Below are 19,203 nucleotides of genomic sequence, written 5' to 3'. Positions count from 1 at the left end.
TTCCCTTCACAAAAGGAGAGATGTTGCCCATGTTTAATATATTACTGCTGTGAACAAGTTTAGAGGAGCCACTGCTTGTGTCAGAAGGCAAATGGGACCAATCAACTTTTGAGCTGCTGAATGACACTGTGAGTCCTGCCTCTGAAACTTTTGTTATTTTTTCCCCCTCGACTTACTTCAATTGTTTCCACAACTTAGTTACAGACTAGGACAAGTTGCCAGAGCTCTACAGGCACATCCCACAGCCAGGAGCAAGCTCCTCTGTGCTTCACTAAAAGTAAGACCAGAGGTAAGGAACCTCTCTCTTCTGTATAATGCTTTTAATTCTTGCAGCAAGGCGCGCTGTAGTAGTAGTTTTCTACAAAAACTCCTCTACTTAAATTAACAGCTGATTATCAAAAATATGGAAATGTAGGTATTACAGCTCTGAGTCAAAAATATAATGTTGTGAGGGGAATATTTCAGCAACAACAGAGGCAACAGAATTTTCTACGTGCTTGTGGGACACTTGCTGTCCCTGGGTAGATGATTTATACAGGTGGCATTGCACCAGAAGGTGAGAAGGTTTCATCACGTTCTTCAGACCTTTGTCTTTCCTTTTAAATTTAATACCTTTTGCTTGGTTTTTTTCTGTTGTTTGTTTGGTTTTTAATCCAAAATCCACAAAGAGAGTAATTCACTTAAAGTTTTGTAGAGACACTTGTTTCCCAAAGCTGCTTATTCACAGCCCACAAAGGTAAGAAGCCCTTACACCATTTAATTCAGAAAAGCATTTTTCTGAGCTAACCCACTGAGAGCAAACCTTTTTTTTTTTTTGCTGTATGATGAAAAATTACCTGTAATTTAAAAATTTAAGTGGTTTATAGCTGTACTAGAACTGAATATATGTTACTATAAGTGCATTTCAAGCTCCAGAATCCATAGAGCTTTGAATTCCATTAAAAGTTAATTTTCTCCTGCTGTTCATTGTAACTGCCAAACTTGTCCTAGATTGTTTCTAATAAGAGATAAATAATTTGCTAGTATTTGTAACATCATGAATTGAATTTCAAACGAAGAAGGCAATCCATTTATTTCTAAGGGAAGCACATACACACTGTACAATGAAATACAACTCTAGCTTTAAAACCACTGGAAAAAAAAAGTGCATCTCACACAGAAACATGTCACATAAAGAACATTTAATATTTAAATATAAAAATATTTTAAAAAGAAATATGATTGATGAATATGTAGGCCTCTAAGGTATTTATGCTCCTTACAATCATGTTTCCTCCTTTCATCAATTCACACCTTACTACTTATGGTTGTGATTTTAGAAAAGACAAACATAGTATAGACCTTAATTTTGTGAGGTATGTTTTCTCTGTTATTGAACAGACACACAATTCCTTTTCCTATTAGTGACTGGCAGACATCAGGCAAAGATACATTCAGGTTCTTGGTTTTGTGCTCGGCAGCCTCACGCCAGTTTTGAATAGACAAGTGATGGATGTGTCCAGATATCCTGTTACTCCCAAGGCAAACTCTGTTACAGAGTTCCCTAGAAGCTTCTTTCCAGTAGGGAGAAGCAGCATTTCAGACCTCCCAGTGTCTTCAAACCAATGCCTACCAAGGAGCAAGAAGATTCTGAGACAGAATCTTTCTGATTCTGATATCTGAAACAGATATCTTTCAAGGCTGAAGTTACATAAAATGTGTTTTCAAGTGAAAAGAGGAGCTAAGGTTTATTCTACCGCACAGAGAATCTTTCTCTCCTACCCCAAATACTGCATACACATACCTTTAAAAATACAGACTTCATGCGTACACACACAGATTGAACACACATATAGAAACTTAACTGCCATAGGCAGCTCTTTAACGGAATCTGGAATGCATCCCGTAGCTACACCAGGTTAGCTGGCTGATCATCTGAATTTTATCCTGTCACAGAGTTCAGTAATTTAACACAGATGAAAGAGTGGCTCAGCTGTTAAGTTAAATTTAAAAATTTCACACTGATAACATCCTATGTCACAGACATCCAAACCCTGATTAACAACAATCTACAGTCATGACAGAAGCATGTGCTACATAGCAGGTGATAAGTGTCACAAATCAGATGTAAATTAAGGCATTTAATTTACAGCAAACAATTTTTTTTTGCTACTCATTTGTCAAGGCAGCTATGTTATTATTTGTACTTAAGACAGATTCAGATTTACGTATACACCACATTTCTATTTTTAAAGTTGCATTTATTTCTCATCACCTGAGGAGGTTAGCAATATAGTGTCTTCAACGTACAGTGTGAAACTCACTAAAATCAGTTTGTAATTGAGAGCATAAAGGTGATTTTCACTGATTTTTTTTCAGATCATCAGCAAACAAAAATGTATGGGATATGTCTAGACAGCTACAAGAGCAGCTTTTTATTTGCTTTAATAATAATTTGATTTAGGAATAGAAAAGTACCCCAACTGGAGAAACAAAAAAATCCCACGGGGAAGTAACGTTATGTTCCCTAAACTACAAGACATTTGAGAACTGGAAGACCGCTTATGCTTTCTGGATATTGATAAATGGGTTAAGAGGACTTTCCTGACACCAAGTTACTTCTCAGAAGTTGAATTTACCTACTATATCCTTCTCAATCAATGCCATGTCATTGTTCCCTGAGCCCCTAGAAGGTTAACAACAAAACCTGGAATGTTCTCTTATGCTTCTACTTTTTATACATGCTAGATGTATTTCAATTTTTGAATTCAAATTGCACTTAGCCCAATTCCTATACAACCTACGAACCACCAGAACCTAAAACTCAACATAAAATAACTTGTTAGGTACACAGTGCACACAGTGGAGGAAGGAGTTTATTTCTAAAAGAAAGCTACTACGCAAAAGGCAAATCATACCAAAAATCTGGAAATGGTAAAATGTTATTTTATGTCTTATTTTGATGAGGGAAGATGATGAGAATGGAGAATGAAGCACCTGCTCAAGATTCTACTGTATGGTCTTGCAGCAGTTGCAGGGAATTTACCCTCCCTAAAAACTAACCCAAAGCTTTGGCTCCCAGGCTACTCTAATGGACCAGCACATACACAAGTTCCAGTTATCCCCAAGGCATGTGAATAACTTCCAAAAATTAAAATGCCTGGTGTGTTCAACTATTCATCAGTCTAATTGCTTTGCATCTACATCTTTCACATTCTGATGCGTCTGAAACACAGGTAAAGGCTCTTACTGTTGGTCTTGGTTCTTAGAACACTGAGAACATTAAAGCTAGTCAGAAGGAAGCTTGTAAGAGCAATACATTAATAAGAGGGGGAACAAAAAAAAGACACTCAAGTGTGAGCCTTCCCCTACCCTCTCCCAAACACGTGAAAAATACTGACACTTCAGCACAAAACAGACTTTAAAACAAAAGGTAGAAAGAAGGATAAAATGAGTTTCCTTTTCCTGTTACCAGCACTTCTGAAACTATGAGGTGAATTATTGCTTCTTTTCCCATCATAAGGAAATGTTTTCTCCATGTCATTGAAAAATGACATTATATGCCACAAGTCAGTGTCTAGATCTTCAATTAACATACCTTGATAGTACTTTTTGCATCACTGTTGATGGTTATTAAGACATTTCTTTTCAATGGACGGCAGTGAACTACTGGGGTTTTGGGACATTTCACTGTTAAAATCTATGCAATAGACTTATGCAACATTACTTTTTAACAATACACCTTCAGGGCTTCACTTATTCACGTGGAACTGCAAGAATTCAAAAAAGTCAAATGTCTTCTATTCCACTGATATCACTGCTGCATTTAGTAAACATATGACAGGAAACAGGCTGCGTCCAAAATTGCTGTGGCATTTCTAAAGGAGCCAAATTTAATCCGTGTGACTTCAAAGGAGTCAATGCAGTTGCACCAGGAATGAGAGTGGCCCACAGTTTTCACTTTGGTCACATAACCCTCTCTTATTGTGAAGGACACCCAGGAACAAAGATAAAAATAACCTAATACAAATCAGGGAAACAGTCACATGTCGTTGAAGAAGGAAACAGTAATTGTGATTGGTGATTCATTCTAGGGCACTGGGTATAGGGGATTCACTACATAGTAACACACAGGATCAGCCACAAGACTGACCCTGCAGATTTGCACTGTGCTTAAGACAAGCCTTTATTATCCATTAACAGCACTGATAAAACATACAACTGCACAGTAATGCAGTCAACAGTTCCTCCTGTACAATGCTACAAGAGTAACACTTTTAGACTTAAAAAAACATATAAACTATAGTATGCCCTTTTGCTGCGCTTCTGTTTCAACAAGTGGTGTGTGCATGCATAATTCTCCTTTCTATTGGCCTAAAATAAGGGGATTGAACAGCAGAGAGCAGCTACTATTTGTGGCAACAATCAGCCTTCATTTCTATGTAATTGTGTTCCAGGCTGTCCATTTTGACCTTGATAGTCACCCACAGGCATAGGCAGCTGTATTACTGAATCTGTTTCTCTTTATGCACACTTTAGGTGGGTGACAGCGCCATGGAGGATTAACAAGCAAGGTATGTGTTTATTAGCTGAAGTCAAGCACTTGTAAACACAAACTTGTTGAAATACAGGCCCAGAATTGGCTTCCTTTGCTTACAAGAAAACTTCTCCCACAGGCAGGCTTAGTAGGTTAAACAGCACGTAGATGTTGTAAAAACTTCCAAAACCTTGTAAGCTTTTAAATCAAGAAGCCCAAGTTACTCTATTTTGTCCTTTCCTCATTCCTTCTCTACAACATTTTCTTGCTGTTAAAGGTATACATTTTAACTTACGCTACCTTCCATTTTTTAAGATCCTTTTCTGTCACCTGTCTAGTCACATATGGCCAAATATCTAGTGCCAACTCAGCTCGACTGAGCCTTCTGACCTATTGCCAGTTCCCTCAGCAACATTCCCCACTCACTCCAAAAGAAAGAATATTTTCTTTCCCCTCCCAGAGCAATCTCGCCCTCTCTTGCCCTATTTTGGCCTTGCATCTGTGATGCCCAACCAGCTAATAATGCTTTTTATGGAAGCATTCAAAGCCCCAAGTCCTCGCCCCTTGAGTCATGCAAGTGAAACATTTGCAGCAGCACAGTAGTGCAGGTGCCAGCATGTGCACAGTTCAATCTAATGCTGGACTCATGAAATGGACTTATTGTGCATTTACACAGGTAAACATCGATGCTGCTCCAATCCTCATGTGGGTCCCAAAAAAACAGTAGTCAGGAAAAAGAAATGTTGCTGTAGCAGCACACAGAGCCCAAAGACCAAAGGTTGCACACACACTGCATTAAAAAAATGACACAAGAAGCTGTGATGAAGTCATCCGCAGGAAATACTGTTCCCTGTACAGTGTCTGTCACACAAGCTCATCACACAAACTCTTCTCTACCAGTGTTAATCCATTAGTGGTTCATCTACTGTGACTTGTCTGGAGGAAGATAAACAGCTTAATGCACTCCAGTCTGTACTGGGATGGGAAAATGAATGCACATTCAGTCAAGAGACTTGATAATTCCTGTGCATGTCTTGCTTTTACTGCACTAGTGACTGACTGTGACTTGCATAGAGCTAAGCAGAACATACTTGGCAAGCACTTTAACTGCTTAAATAGATGAAAACAGGTACAGCAAAAAGTCAAACAAAGATGAAAAATTATAGTCACCACGAGAGCAAGTTCCTGGTGTTTTTTTTGTTTGCAATAAAGATCAACTATAGCTTAAAACATCATAACAAAATCTGAAGTTGAGTTTTAGAAGATGATGTCATCACATGGAATCCTCTAGAGGTATTAAAATAACCATGTGCAATTTGATTTCTTTTACAAGTCTCTTTTAAATACCAACACTGCCACTGGCACTGAAAGCACATGTATTCTGCTCATACAGAACCCTTTGACTCTACAGCCCAACAGGGACTAAGAAAGAAAAGCCTGCAAGACAGTTCTGTCTCCTTTTAAGCTTTTTCCATTTAGCCATATATAGAGACAAATTCATGGGCGACAAAGAATCTCTGATTCAGTCAGGACCATCATGTAATTTGGGAAACAGACATCTAAGCAATGGTTTTCCTTTATGTGGCATACATGATACAAATTTCACCTACTGCCAAGAAAAAAAAAAGGGTGACAAGGAGAGGCCTTCTGTGAAAGATTTGATCACAATATCAATTCATAAAATGTTTAGGGGTAAGTGCAGCTTTGGGAACAAAGTCTGACAGATGCATATATCATCATTATCTTGAAAACAAAGTTTTCATATTGTGACAGCACCTGCAGAATCCACCTCACCCTGACCTAAGCAAGCACATATCAAAGCCAGCGTCTTGCCACAGAAGGTTTATGCAGGAGGGATTTACACTGCAACTACTTATTTGGAGTTTTAAGACAATTGACACCCTGTGCTTCCATCCATAATTAAAAGGGGAGGGGAAATATACTTTAAATATAACACTCATTTAAGAGATGAAGTTGTATACATGCTTTATTTTTTTCCTCATAGCATTTCTCCACCTTTGCAGCCACATTTTGTAACACACTGTCCTACATGCATAAAAAAAGATTTAGTCTTTATTCTGTCCTGTCTGTTGAGAAATATACTACTAAAATTCCCTACAGCAGTGATTCATTAGCTTTTAATTGCCCCCCATAAAGAACTTGTAGTTGGAATAGAAACACTTAAACAGGATTTTTTTTTCTCCTCCTTTCCAGAAAAAGGAAAAAGGTTCTGCTAAATCAGATTATCTGCCCCTGTCAGTAACAGTCAGCACTACTATCCAGATCTCCTGGCTGCAAGGTCTGTGACCCTAGTCTTATCATCATGCTTTCACATGTGCTTGAACAAATAAAGCAGAGAGATGTGGGGGGGAGGGCAATGAGCCACAGCCTTTTCAGACTGTGAAAGATGAGAGTTTAGGATCTAAAAGCAATAATCTGGGCAAAATCCACATACTCACAATTTCCATATTACAGTTCCTCACCACTGCTAAGAAGTACATTCTTAGTAGCCTTCAGGAGGAGAAGTACAGTACAGCACAAATCTAAACTTGAAAAACAAATTTTCAAAATCCTGTTTTAAGCTAAAAACACTGTAAAAGCAATCTATTTATTTCAGACTTTTTGAACTTTTAAAAAATTTCAATTTGCACTCTTCAAAACACTTCTGTATTTCTAATTCTTCGCTTTCCTGCTTTTCCAGCTCCACAAAGGCTGTCTAAAACAAAAAGAGAAGATATTAGGCACTTTGCACTGTTCCTGACAACTGCTCTTCTTTCCTGCACTCCTAAAACCTCTGATTTGTGCTCTCTGCTTTCTTGTTGCCATGGAGAAGGTCCAACACATAACCCGCTCTGCTCTAAGGAGAGCCTCAACTATTGAGGTCAACCCACAAGCACGCCAAAGGCTCCAAGAGCTCTTTGTCAATTTCTGCCTGATTTTAATTTGCCTCTTGCTGATCTGTATCATTGTGATGCTTCTCTGAAGTTCCAGCCCTCCTCTGCACTGTCCTCTAGAAAAATCATCCCAGGGGGAAGAGAGACATACACCCGCAACTCCCAGCACAAGGATCCTCATGTGACAGGGGTCAGCACTCAGACTAGAGTGTGTGCCAACCAATGCCCTGTTATCTTACTACCTGCTACACATATTAAAAACACGTCTTCTGTGCAGAACAGTGTTTAGAGCCTGTAGTTACAAAGCTGTGCATGACCCAGTTTGTCGGTCTCAATCAAGAGATATCTTTAAATGGGGTAAAGTACTGGTAAATCAGATTATCTGCCCCCAACAGTAACAGCCATCAGCTGGTAAGTTCCTCAATCTTTTCGTTAGATAAACAGCAACTTCACTTTTGGGGGGCCTGAGTGTTTTTAGGTTTCTCTGAAAATCCTTATGCCCTTAGAGGGGTTCCAAATTTGGACCACATCTGCCCAAAGAAGAGCTTACAGGTACACAGCCATCAACACATCTGAAGAAAATTTCTGCTCTGTTTAATTCAAGGTGCTGCATCTCTGCATTATCAACTGAAGGCATTTAAATTGCTTTAGTGGTTTTTAAGGGAACATGGGAATAAACAAAAAATCTCTTCTAACCCAGAAATAAAAGCTATTTCATATGCTTTTCTCCCTATCTAAAGGATCTTGTATATGTGACATCTAGAAAGGTTTTTCACTATGTTTTGCAGAAAAAAAATTGACACTACCACACTGACATAAAAAATTTTGTTTTCTATAGTCATTCAACTGACAAGTGGCATAACCTCAAAATAATTCTCAGAGTACTTAATATTTGACTTCAGACAACTTAATTATGTCCTGCTCTAATTTATGTAATAATTTCCTTAGTTTAAAACTACAAAAAACTTGGAACTTGCCGGTGTCACAGAAGGTGGCTTATATCTGATGTGGTAAAGAGAGAAGTCTACGTCACCATTATTGCTATGACTGAAGTGTATCATACAAATACAAGTAACACCCCCACCTTCAACTGCAAATACCCACTAGAGAACATGCAAGTATTTTCCTAAAATAAATGACAGATTAAAAAAATAAATTATAAGCGATTATGCACAGAAGGGAAAAAAGCATTGCAGAAATATCTTTTCGACATGTAAACCAGAGGCTAGACATGTAAAAGATGACATATCTACTCCAGCAGTTGTGAGTAACAAGACTGAGCAGAAGACTTCCAGTCCTACCACGTTTCCAGTATTAAGCTAAGTTCCTAGAAATTTGATAGTTTTTAAATTCAAAGAAAGCTCAAGAATCAACAAAGAGGTCAGACAGACATCAATTTTTTGAAGAGTAATCTTTCTGTATCACTCTATGTAAGCAGTCCTACTGATGAATACAGAAAATCAAAACAAGTTTATCTTCATCTTGTATTCTGCCTTTAAGACTTAATATTTCATAAGTAGAGGTTGAGAATGAACAGCTGAGCAGGAAGGGAAGAAATCTTTGAAAAAGCTTGGTATTTAATGGAATGCAAGCAAAACCAGTGGTGATGCAGTTCCTATCTGGCAAATAGATATGCTAAGACCAGGCCTCCAAAATAGGGTTAATCACCAGAGGAAATTAAGATAGCAACTGTATGAGGACTAGAGTAAGCACTGGTGAGGCTGGCAACACACCCCCACTTGCAAGTTAGTATATGAGCATTACTGATTTGAACCATCAGCGTAAATCTCAATTTCCATTTCCTGCATTCTCACCACTTTCACAAACACATGAGATTTTAGTAAGCGTATTTTCCCTTTTAATCCTTCTTCCCTTTCTTCTCTTTTCAAATCTGTATTTTTGTGATGGATAGGGTTTCTAGCTTTAGTTTGCTTTGGATATGCTTCAAGAGACTTCAATTGGAAATAGACAAGTTTTACAGTACTGAAAACTTCCTGAAGAAAAGCATCAGCACATACATCCTGAAGACATATTTGGATTATAGGTTTAACAAGCCAGTAATATATAGGAGTCAAAGTAAAGCATTGCTAAAAAAGTACCCCCCCAATAAAAACAATGCCTCCAACTTCCACTTATGTACCTAAAAGCCATCATTTATTTAAAAGCAATAAACAAGCAAGAACAAAACAAAATTATAAATGAACTGGAAGCCCTATTGTTATTTTACATCAATGCAGATAAATTGCATGTACTGTTTGGTTCACTTATGTCTTAGGATTCTAATGATCACAAAATCTGCTACCATCCTCTATATCATCAAATGTCAACTGAACCCACAGATTAAAATACAACCAACCTTTTGTATATAGTACAAACTTCTTCATAGACTTTTATGAGCTTTAAAAATAACATCTACTGTATTTTAATTATTAAAATGACTGCTTGAAAATATATTAATGCATAAAATAGATCCAATTCTGCTTAGAGTTTTATCACTTACTTATTAAACTTATGTGAAAAAGAGCTAGTCATTGCACAGCTTTTTAGTTCTCTATATCTCTATTTATTCTGCTTTCGTTTTTAAGAGTAATCTTGACTGTTTTGTGATGCCCAAATCACTTACATGTACCTAGTTCACACTCAGTAGCTACTGCTCGTAAGTAATCCTAATGAATTTTATCAAAGTGTAATCAAAAAGTTCCCTACTTTTATGAGCTGTAATAAAAATTGCGAACACAGCACATAGCTTGGATTAAGTTTTCAGTTCTCTGCTCCACTCCACCCAAGCCTAAATCTTTTTCCTAAGTTCATCTTACACACTGATAATGAATAAAGATAGCTGAACAGACAACCAGCTGGCATTACTCCTCCTCCAAAACAATAAATTACAAACTTTCATGGCAATTTTATACTGGGAAGGAGCTGAATCAGGAACAAAAGTATGCTGGTTTTAAAGATGTGTTTCCTCAGCCAGCTCCTCAGCAAAAATTGATATAACTACTCATTATCCTCTACATGAAAACATGACTCATTTAAAACCTGAAATTTTGCTCTGATCAAGACTAGTCAGTAAGGCACTTCGGAAGGCAGGAGATAGTCGAGTTTCTTTATTAATTGTTCTGCATCGATTTAGCTACAACTGCCCTTCCTAGCAGAACTGAACCACTCAGTGGAAAGACAAGTGTAAAACAGACTTAAACAACATTTTTCACACAACAGGGCCAAAATGTTTGCCACCCCTCAGCATAAAGAATTTTTATGTAAGTCTTGCTACAATTACACCAATGGTCAGTGGTGCAACTAGGCCAGGGGTATCCTGGGCTGCATTAGGAAGAGCACTGCCAGCAGGTCGAGGTAGGTGATCCTGCCCCTCTACTCAGCCCTAGTGAGGTCACATCTGGAGTGCTGTGTCCAGCTCTGGGCTCCTCATGGAGCAGGTCCAGCAGAGGGCAACAAAGATGATCAGGGGACTGGAGCATTTCCCTTACGAGGAAAGGCTGAGGGAGTTGGGCCTGTTCAGTCTCAAGAAGAGATGCCTGAGAGGGGACCTCATCAATGTACATAAGTATCTGAAGGGAGGGTGTCAAGAGGAAGGATCCAGGCTCTTCATGGTGGTGCCAAGCAATAGGACAAAAGGCAATGGGCAGAAACTGATGCACAGGAAGTTCCACCTGAATACGAGGAAGAACCTCTTTACTGTGCACTGGAATAGATGGCCCAGAGAGGTTGTGGAGTCTCCCTCACTGGACATATTCAAGAACCATCTGGATGAAATCCTGTGCCATATGCTCTAGGATGACCCTGTTTCGCCAGGGAGGTTGGACCAGATGATCCACTGTGGTCCCTTCTGACTTTATCCGTTCTGTGATACGTACAGAACAATAATCATGTCTGATGCACACACTTCTGCTGAAACATACTTTACCTACATTCTCTCTGCTAAAATTAGAGCAGAGTAATTGAACACATTCGTTTAGAGAGTGTTCTTGTTTATATCTGGAAGCATATTAATATACTATAGATTACAGGCCAGATACCTGTAATTGTATGGCTACTAATAAATAGGGCCTGGCAGAATACAATTGCAAAATATTTGTGAAATCCTATAAGATCCATAAATATCTTTTATTTAAAAACAAATTTAGTCCTTTTAGCTTTGACCTCCAAAATAAAAACTGGAAAAAAACCTCAGAACATATTTATAAGGATTCCTTTAAAAACTGATGCTCATCTGAGCAAGAACCCTGGTAATTTAAATTATTTAAAATAGGTCCTAGATTTACTGTAATATCTGACTGATTGCTTTATAAGCTTGTTATATCTTTTTAAGGTAAAAGAATGCCAGAAGTTACATCTTTGTATAAAATATAAAATTATAAAACACTGCCCTCTTGTGATGATCCATAAAAATGTAGCTGATTACTAAAATGAAGTTTTGGCAACTGTTTTCACTGTTAGGGCATAGTGGTTTTATACGTTCCTTTCATTTATGTATATATATTTCTATATATAAAACACAATTGTTAAGTTATTAATACTCCCTTAAAATAAGCTATTGCATATGTCCTATTAAAAGCACTAAGGAACACATCCTCTGTCAGCCCAATCTACATTCTTAATAAGGCATTTGCAAAGCTGCAATGACTCTTACACAGCACACTGCTGGCAAAACGTAACCTGCTGCACTGCACAACGCCAAACTCTAGAAGGGTAAGGAAATACTCCTATTAACAGAAATACATTTTGCCCAGACAAGAAAGCTTTCCTTTTTTCCCACTTGCAGGGATCTTTTAGACGTAAATTTTCAACAGTCTACTGCTGAAACAGAGTAAGTCTTGAGAACAACCATTCTTTTGAAAATTAAATAGGCCTGAAAAGTACCACACATATTAAAAAAAAGCCAATAAAGAGCCAAACTGTAATAAAATTCAAGTTCTTTCTCCAACAATTAGTTCTTTAGAAATTCCCCAGTAGTGAAATGAAGGCTAACATTAACTTTTTTTTAATTATTTTATTTTTAAGGTACTGGGGAAAAAAAGCCTATAGCAGTATCTAGATCCTTTTCCGGAAAAAGAAAACAACACAACTCTAGTTACTGTAAACAAACATTTTTTTCTTCAGTGGCAGAAACTAAAACCAGATAAACAGCTGTGGACACAATGAAATTTTTGTGAAATCTACCTCGCTTAGCATTGAAGGAGCAACCCAAAGCTACAATTAATAGTCTGCTGCAAGCACAAGAGGGCAGACTGATACACATTATGGATCTTGCCAACAACAGAGGTCTCAACCTGCTACTCAATTTTCTGCTCATTTTCTTGGTTCTAGTGCTCGCATTTATCCTTGTGAAGCTGATGTGAACCTTTGTGAGGCTCTGTTTCCTTCTCAGACCTTGTTTTGAGGGATTTGCAATGATAATGTAGACACTTAAAAATGTCTAAATATAAGTATGCAAAGACTGCAGAGGCTGAAATATTTGACAGAAAATGTGTTCCCACACCAAATTTATCAGAGAGCAATCCTAAAAGCTGTGCACATCTACCTACCACTGCGTGAAAAAAGCATCTAGAGCCTTGCTGAGTACCTGAAGAAATCCAACTATGCATCAGCAGCTACAATAGTTTCTCACTGTTAACAGCTGATTGGTATTTAAAGATCTACAAACTATCTGCAGACTTCAAAGAACATCATTTCTGCAAAAGCAGAAATCAAATTTTTAAAATGGGATTTCTGTAGAACATGTACTTCGTGGGAAATGACACGGATACAGCAGGAAGGCAAAACAAAATTCCTACACTGAGTTGACAGCACGCATCAAATTACCTGCGGAGAGAAAAGCACGGATGCTGTAGATGGAGACAAAGTAGCTTGCAGCAGCTGAGATGAGGATAAGTGAAGGTTAAATATGAAAACATAATTATTAGTTATGCCTTTTTTCACCACCTATGGTTCCCTGCAACACCTTAAAAGCCAGAAGCCTTAGTGTTATCCAGCAGTATCAAAAGAAGCAGCTGTCAAAATAACTGAAAAACAAATGACCATTAACCAGGGTTATCGCAACTCAGCCTAGGAAACCCTTAACACTGGCACACACACAAGCAGTAGCTGCATCTGCACACCTAACAAGTGTGTTACAGCCTCAGTCAGCCAGATTTACCACTTAGGCACAGGTCAAGTGAGCAGTGTGGGAGCCCTCCAGCCATATTTGACAGACAACTTGTTACTTGCCAGTGAAATCATCCAGTCCATAGCTTGTCCTCACTTGTAAGTATGTAACTACATAAACTTACAGGACCTTCTTCTGTGGCCCTTTACAGGATGACGTACTTTCCCCACAGGTCCTTGGGAAGGACAGTGACCAACAAGAGCACACTTCTCTTGGAATTATTTGCCGAGAAGGCAGCTCTACATACCTGAGACACACTAGCAAAGGAGGTGACCAGAAGCAGATTTTCGTACATTACAGTGGGGCCAAACAGCTTCCTCTTTGCATCTCATTTTCCCAATGTGGGAACAGTGTGCACCAACACATATACATTGTACAGTAAACTTAATGTCATAGATATGCATATTAACAGTCTTTTTTTTTGCACACATGCAAAAGAAGCAGATGTTGCTCATCGGGTGGGGGAAGCCCCAGCTTCCAGCTTTCTACTAGACTTTACACAGGAAAAGGCAGTATCCCCAGCAAACCAGAAAGTTTATGCAAGTCCTACCATTAATCGTCATCCACGTTCCACTCTATGCTACCTGCTCCAAAGTTTAGCCAGTGCACTGGTCTGGCCTGGAATAAAGTTAATTTTCTTCCTAGTATAGTAGCTAGCATGGGACTATGGTTTAGAACAAGTCCAAAACATAGTTCACACCAGCTACTATGAAGAAAATTAACTCTACTCCAGCCAAACCAGTATGATTAGCTACATCAGCCTGGATAGTTAAAATGGAAGCTTTTCTTTCACCTGCTCTGAAATATGTGCAATAAACATTTAAAATAGCTTCTGCAAACTACACATCCATAGCTTTTTAATGTTGATAGTTATAGTAGTATGAATTCCCATCTGTTTGCATTTAAAGCAGAAAACTTTGCACAGCTACATCATTGTAAGCACTTTATCACTTATTTTGATAATCTTGAAATATTCTGCTTAAAAAGAAAAACAAACACAAAACCTATAAATTTATATACAAGGCATATATGTGATAATGGTTACACAGTTGTGTATTGTTTAGGAGGATTCCTGCTGATGCTTGACATAGATGGCTCAAAGCACACCAAAAGCACAGAAACAAATAGGAAGTCCACTCTAGTCCAAAGCAGAATAAAAACAGTTTTCCCAACAAAGTGTTTATTTGCCAATATACTGCCTGGGACTATAGAAAGCTTATTGTCTGTATGACCTTCTGTACTATTCAAAAGTTTCCTTTTCTTAGGGAAACCACTGTGACAGCAGTTGGCCTTCACAAAAAGTAAAGTGACATACTCCTTTTCAATAACATGAGAAAGATGAGCCTAGTGCCACCAAATATCACATATTTCCAGATCCAATTACATACAAGGGAAGTCTGTAAGAAACTCTGCCACCAGAGCATGGAGAAACAAGCCCAAGAAACAACCCCAGCAGCCTCCTCTCAGTCAGCAATGAACATTAAAGAATCCTCAATAAATGTTGAAATACACTGCTGACACTGAAACATGTATTTTACTGAGATGACACATAAAGTTGGCAAAGTCATCAGCTAACCAACGCCAAGTCTCTTTTTTGCAATCAAGCGCAGTCCAAGTTTGGTTTCCTATCGTCTGCTAGTGCTTACTCCACATTGAACTCACATATGCACTATAATGAATGGAGTCCCATTTGTTGGGCTACCAACTTCACAGCGAATGGAACAGACCGTAAAAACTTAATTATGGCTCACAGAGAAGGAGCTCACTATGATAACTAAAAGTGATCATTCCTCATATTAAAAAGTTTTATCTGCCTGAAAAGTATGATTTCATCAAAACATGATGCAGGAAAAATGTTGATAATAATTTTTTGTTTTCTGATCTGCCAGGATCGTGAGAAGAACTAGCTTTGAGTTGACATTTAAGAAAAAAGTTTTATGTGGCAACAATGTTATTTGAAGAATGTTATAACCTTTTCATTCAATTACAAGAGCTTTGTTTACCAATGTTTAGATATGCATGCAGTTTAGTTTTTTCCTTCTCTGTTTTGCAATGAAAGTTGTTATAATATCTCTAAATTTCTCAATGCATTAAAATGTAATTTCCAGTAACTTTTATATGCATGGTATGATAAATCCAGCATTTTCCTCACTAAAAAAAAAAACAACAACACTAAACCTGGTACATTAAAGGGAAAAGATGCACTTAAGCAATTTCCATCTATTATCTCTGCTATATTCTGACAGGCATTAGCACACCATCAAGAAACCATAGATGTTCTGTACACTGGAAAAAAAAAAAAGAGATTCATCCAGTGATACTTGCAACACTGTACAGAGTTAATAAGTAGATATGCAACCTTCTGAAACCTTGGCATTGTATCATCTCCAACAATATTAAAGGCATGCTTTCACTTCAAATCTAATTTCTGGACTAGCATACAGCATGTATCTAGATGCATTCAGATTATAGCATATATAATAGGACCAGACTGTAAGAAGTGCCTTTAAATGAAAACATAGAACCTTTCAATCTAGATTTGTATGGCCTCCTAGTTCAGTAAATAGGAACCACTGTTGTGTATTACAAGCATTTTTTTCCCTTAGCATAGGTCTTATCACACACTTCCTTACTGAAGGATTGGCTGTCCATTGAAAACAATTAGAACGTATGCTGAAATACAAATTCTGCATGGAAAGTGTTTTCTTTGAAGCACTGTTTCTGTGCTTCAGTGCATAAACTGAACTTCATAAACTGAAGAACTGTTAAAATCAGTTCCTTGAAAATGTGTAGGAGAATGTTTATCTTCAAAAAGCCTACATTAAATAACTCACATTAGCTAGAAAAATGAATTTTCATATGCAACTACATGATGTTACACAATAACCAAAGACCAGATTCTCCTTGGATATTTATTTCTTAAATGTACACACATCACACCCACAACTGAATGATGCATCTTCTCTGAAGAGGCTTTTGTTGATCCTGCACCTTTTCTGCAGTTGCAAACCTGACCATGTCCTCAAAGAGAATCTCAATGTAGCTGCAGGTCTTCTACCCAACACTCCTGAGCTTCCCTTACAATGCTAGACAAATGCACAGGAAATTTCATTTTAAAATCCATGGTTTACAATCGGAATGGAAAAGCCACATTATTGGGGAACAAAGTGTAAGAAAAAACACTGAGTTCAGTCTACTTCGGACTACTAAGAAGGAGAGAATCTTAAACTTGAATTTAATTAATCTTGGAACAGCTTCTGAGAGCTGTTACATTATACTTTGCATTCATCTTTACAATAAACAAATTCAAAGCTTGTCTGATTTTATAAAAATTAATTCAAACTGTCTATACGAGTCTGTGAGGGCATAAAAATTTATTTGTAGGCTGTGTTATTAAGTCCCCCCTCCGTTCCTGGACCATCAGTCCTCAAAATCAACTCAGAAAATTGTTGCTGTCTATTTTTACTTCATCAGTGATAGAAGGGGAGTTTCTAAATAAGTTTCTAAATAAGTTTCTAAAACACCCATCCTAAACAAAATGTTGTGTAAAAGGTATATAAAATATGATGAAGAGACATATACCTAAATGAAGGAAAGAAGTAAATAAAGCTTACTCTGCTCTTGTAAGACCCCACCTGGAGTACTGCGCACAGTTCTGGTGTCCCCAACATAAAGAGGACATGGAACTGTTGGATCAAGCCTAGAGGAGGGTCACAATGCTGGTAAGAGGACTGGAACACCTCCACTATGGAGACAGGCTGAGAAAGTTGGGGCTGTTCAGCCCAGAGAAGAGAAGGTTGTGTGGAGACCTCATGGCAACTTTCAGGTATTTGAAGGGGGCCTACAGAGAAGCTGGAAAGGGACTCTTTGTCAGGAGCTGTAGTGATAGGACAAGGAGTAATGAGTGCAAATTGAAGGAGGGGAAATTTAGTCTGGATATTCAGAAGAAAATCTTTACTGTGAGGGTGGTGAGACACAGGAACAGGTTGCTCAGGGAGGCTGTGGATGCCCCACTCCTGGCAGTGTTCAAGGCCAGGTTGGATAAGGCCTTGAGCAACTTGGTCTACTGGGAGGTATCCCTGCCCATGGCAGGGGGTGGTGGGACTAGATGATCTCTAAAGGTCCCTTCCAACCCTTAACATTCCATGATTCTATATATTCAAATCCAAGAGGAGAACCACCAGGCACAGTAATCTGCTCACAAACCTCACAGACAGCACCTCTGACGGCTGCAGCCAGCTACATGTGTTTCAGGTGTTTGGGAAGACTTGAATGAATGGACAGACTGAACTCCTTAGTGGTACCCTGTTGTCACTTCCACTTCCCAAACCCCTCATGTGTTCCTCAATGCCACCAGCAGTTGCCAACTGCCCAGCTGGCAGTGCCCCGGATCCAGCCTCAGCAGTGACCCAGTTTCTGTCACTTTGGCTCTGACAGGACCTCATCAGCCTCTGCTCCCTACCTGGGGAATTTCTCAACATCAAAGTCTTCAAAAACCTTAAGAGAAAGATGAGGGTTTCTGTAGCAATAAAGGTAAAGGTTGGCTACCTGTAACAATGTCTGGTTTTTAGGGAGACCCTTAAAGATTACTGTTCGTTTGGCCATATTTATTGGTTTCATTTTTTTTTATTTAAAAAACCCCAATAAACACCCAATACAACAAAAACCCACCACGTCACCAAAAAAAACCCCAAAACATTAAGATCACCATTAAGAGCAAAATTGGATCCCAAGAACCTCTAAACCTGTCAGTCTTTCCTTCAATATACAACAGAAGAAACAACAAAATTTGAGCACAACTCTTTGTAAATTATTTCATGTACTTCAGGCTGGAGAAATACAGGTAATTTGCACATACAGCTGGATTATCCCTCCTCAGATAATATCCTAGTCTAACCCTAAAATGCCTTTCAGAGAAATTTACATATTGTAAATTGCTTGGGATCTTTTTGGCAAGCCAAGCCAAGTTCACCTACGCAGGTAAACAGGAATATGTAGATTTTAAATACTGCCTTCTTTCACAAACCGTATTTTCCCATTAGGGGAAAAGTTGGAAAAAAAAATTGAATCGGCACGCTACAAAGGGTTAACAAAAATTGAATTGCCATGCTACAAAGGGTTACCTGTCTCTTAAAACTGTGTGCTTGATGTTCTCTATATGAAAATATTTTAAGTATGACAGATAAAACTCACATATTATTTTATTAAATCAACCAGATTCATTGACTAGTGTTGATTTTTATTAGTTAAGAGATAAGCAGTAATATCAAACAATTCAGTTTTTAAGTGCTAGGTGTAGTTATACGAAATATCCATTCATCCTTGCAGTACGCAGGAGTAATTCTTATTTTGCTGAATGCATAAATGCAGCCTCTTTTTAAGCCCATTCAGATCAAAATACATTCACATTTCCCCCACTACACTGTCATCAAAGACTCTCTCTAAAACTACTGAAAAGGTTATTTAATGAAGCTCTTGCTGTGCGCAGCTTCATGTGAAGAAATGCTGGTCCCATGCAGACAGGTTCAATGAATCAGAGTAAACTGTAAGCAGACAGCAGGAAAAAAAAACCAAACAAAACAACAAAAAAACTGTTGGCACTCAGGTAGTAATGAGAAACAAGCAGC

The 19,203-nt window shown here is 38.1% G+C and overlaps 2 protein-coding genes and 1 long non-coding RNA gene across 5 annotated transcripts in view; 2 read left to right on the top strand and 1 right to left on the bottom strand.

Moving 5' to 3' along the window:
* The window catches only part of CEP85L (centrosomal protein 85 like), a 145,757-nt gene that overhangs the window by 45,735 nt on the left and 80,819 nt on the right, over positions 1-19,203 (bottom strand). The window lies entirely within an intron of this gene.
* On the top strand, positions 60-14,061 carry LOC113971933. Of its 2 annotated transcripts, none has more exons than XR_003535710.1 (3): positions 60-289; positions 4,519-4,553; positions 12,433-14,061. It is a non-coding gene; the product is annotated as an uncharacterized LOC113971933 (long non-coding RNA). The 2 variants fall into 2 exon arrangements; XR_003535709.1 differs by lacking the exon at positions 12,433-14,061 and adding an exon at positions 7,218-7,233.
* On the top strand, positions 7,246-7,591 carry PLN (phospholamban). The gene has a single exon (XM_027692471.1). The coding sequence runs from the start codon at positions 7,341-7,343 to the stop codon at positions 7,497-7,499; it is 159 nt and encodes a 52-aa protein (XP_027548272.1). The 5' UTR covers positions 7,246-7,340; the 3' UTR covers positions 7,500-7,591.

Source organism: Neopelma chrysocephalum, unplaced genomic scaffold, assembly GCF_003984885.1.
Source record: "Neopelma chrysocephalum unplaced genomic scaffold, ASM398488v2 Primary Assembly neopelma1_23, whole genome shotgun sequence".
Classification (NCBI taxonomy): Eukaryota; Metazoa; Chordata; class Aves; order Passeriformes; family Pipridae; genus Neopelma; species Neopelma chrysocephalum.
The sequence above is the reverse complement of the archived record's forward strand: the minus strand, read 5'-3'. Positions and strand labels throughout refer to the sequence as shown.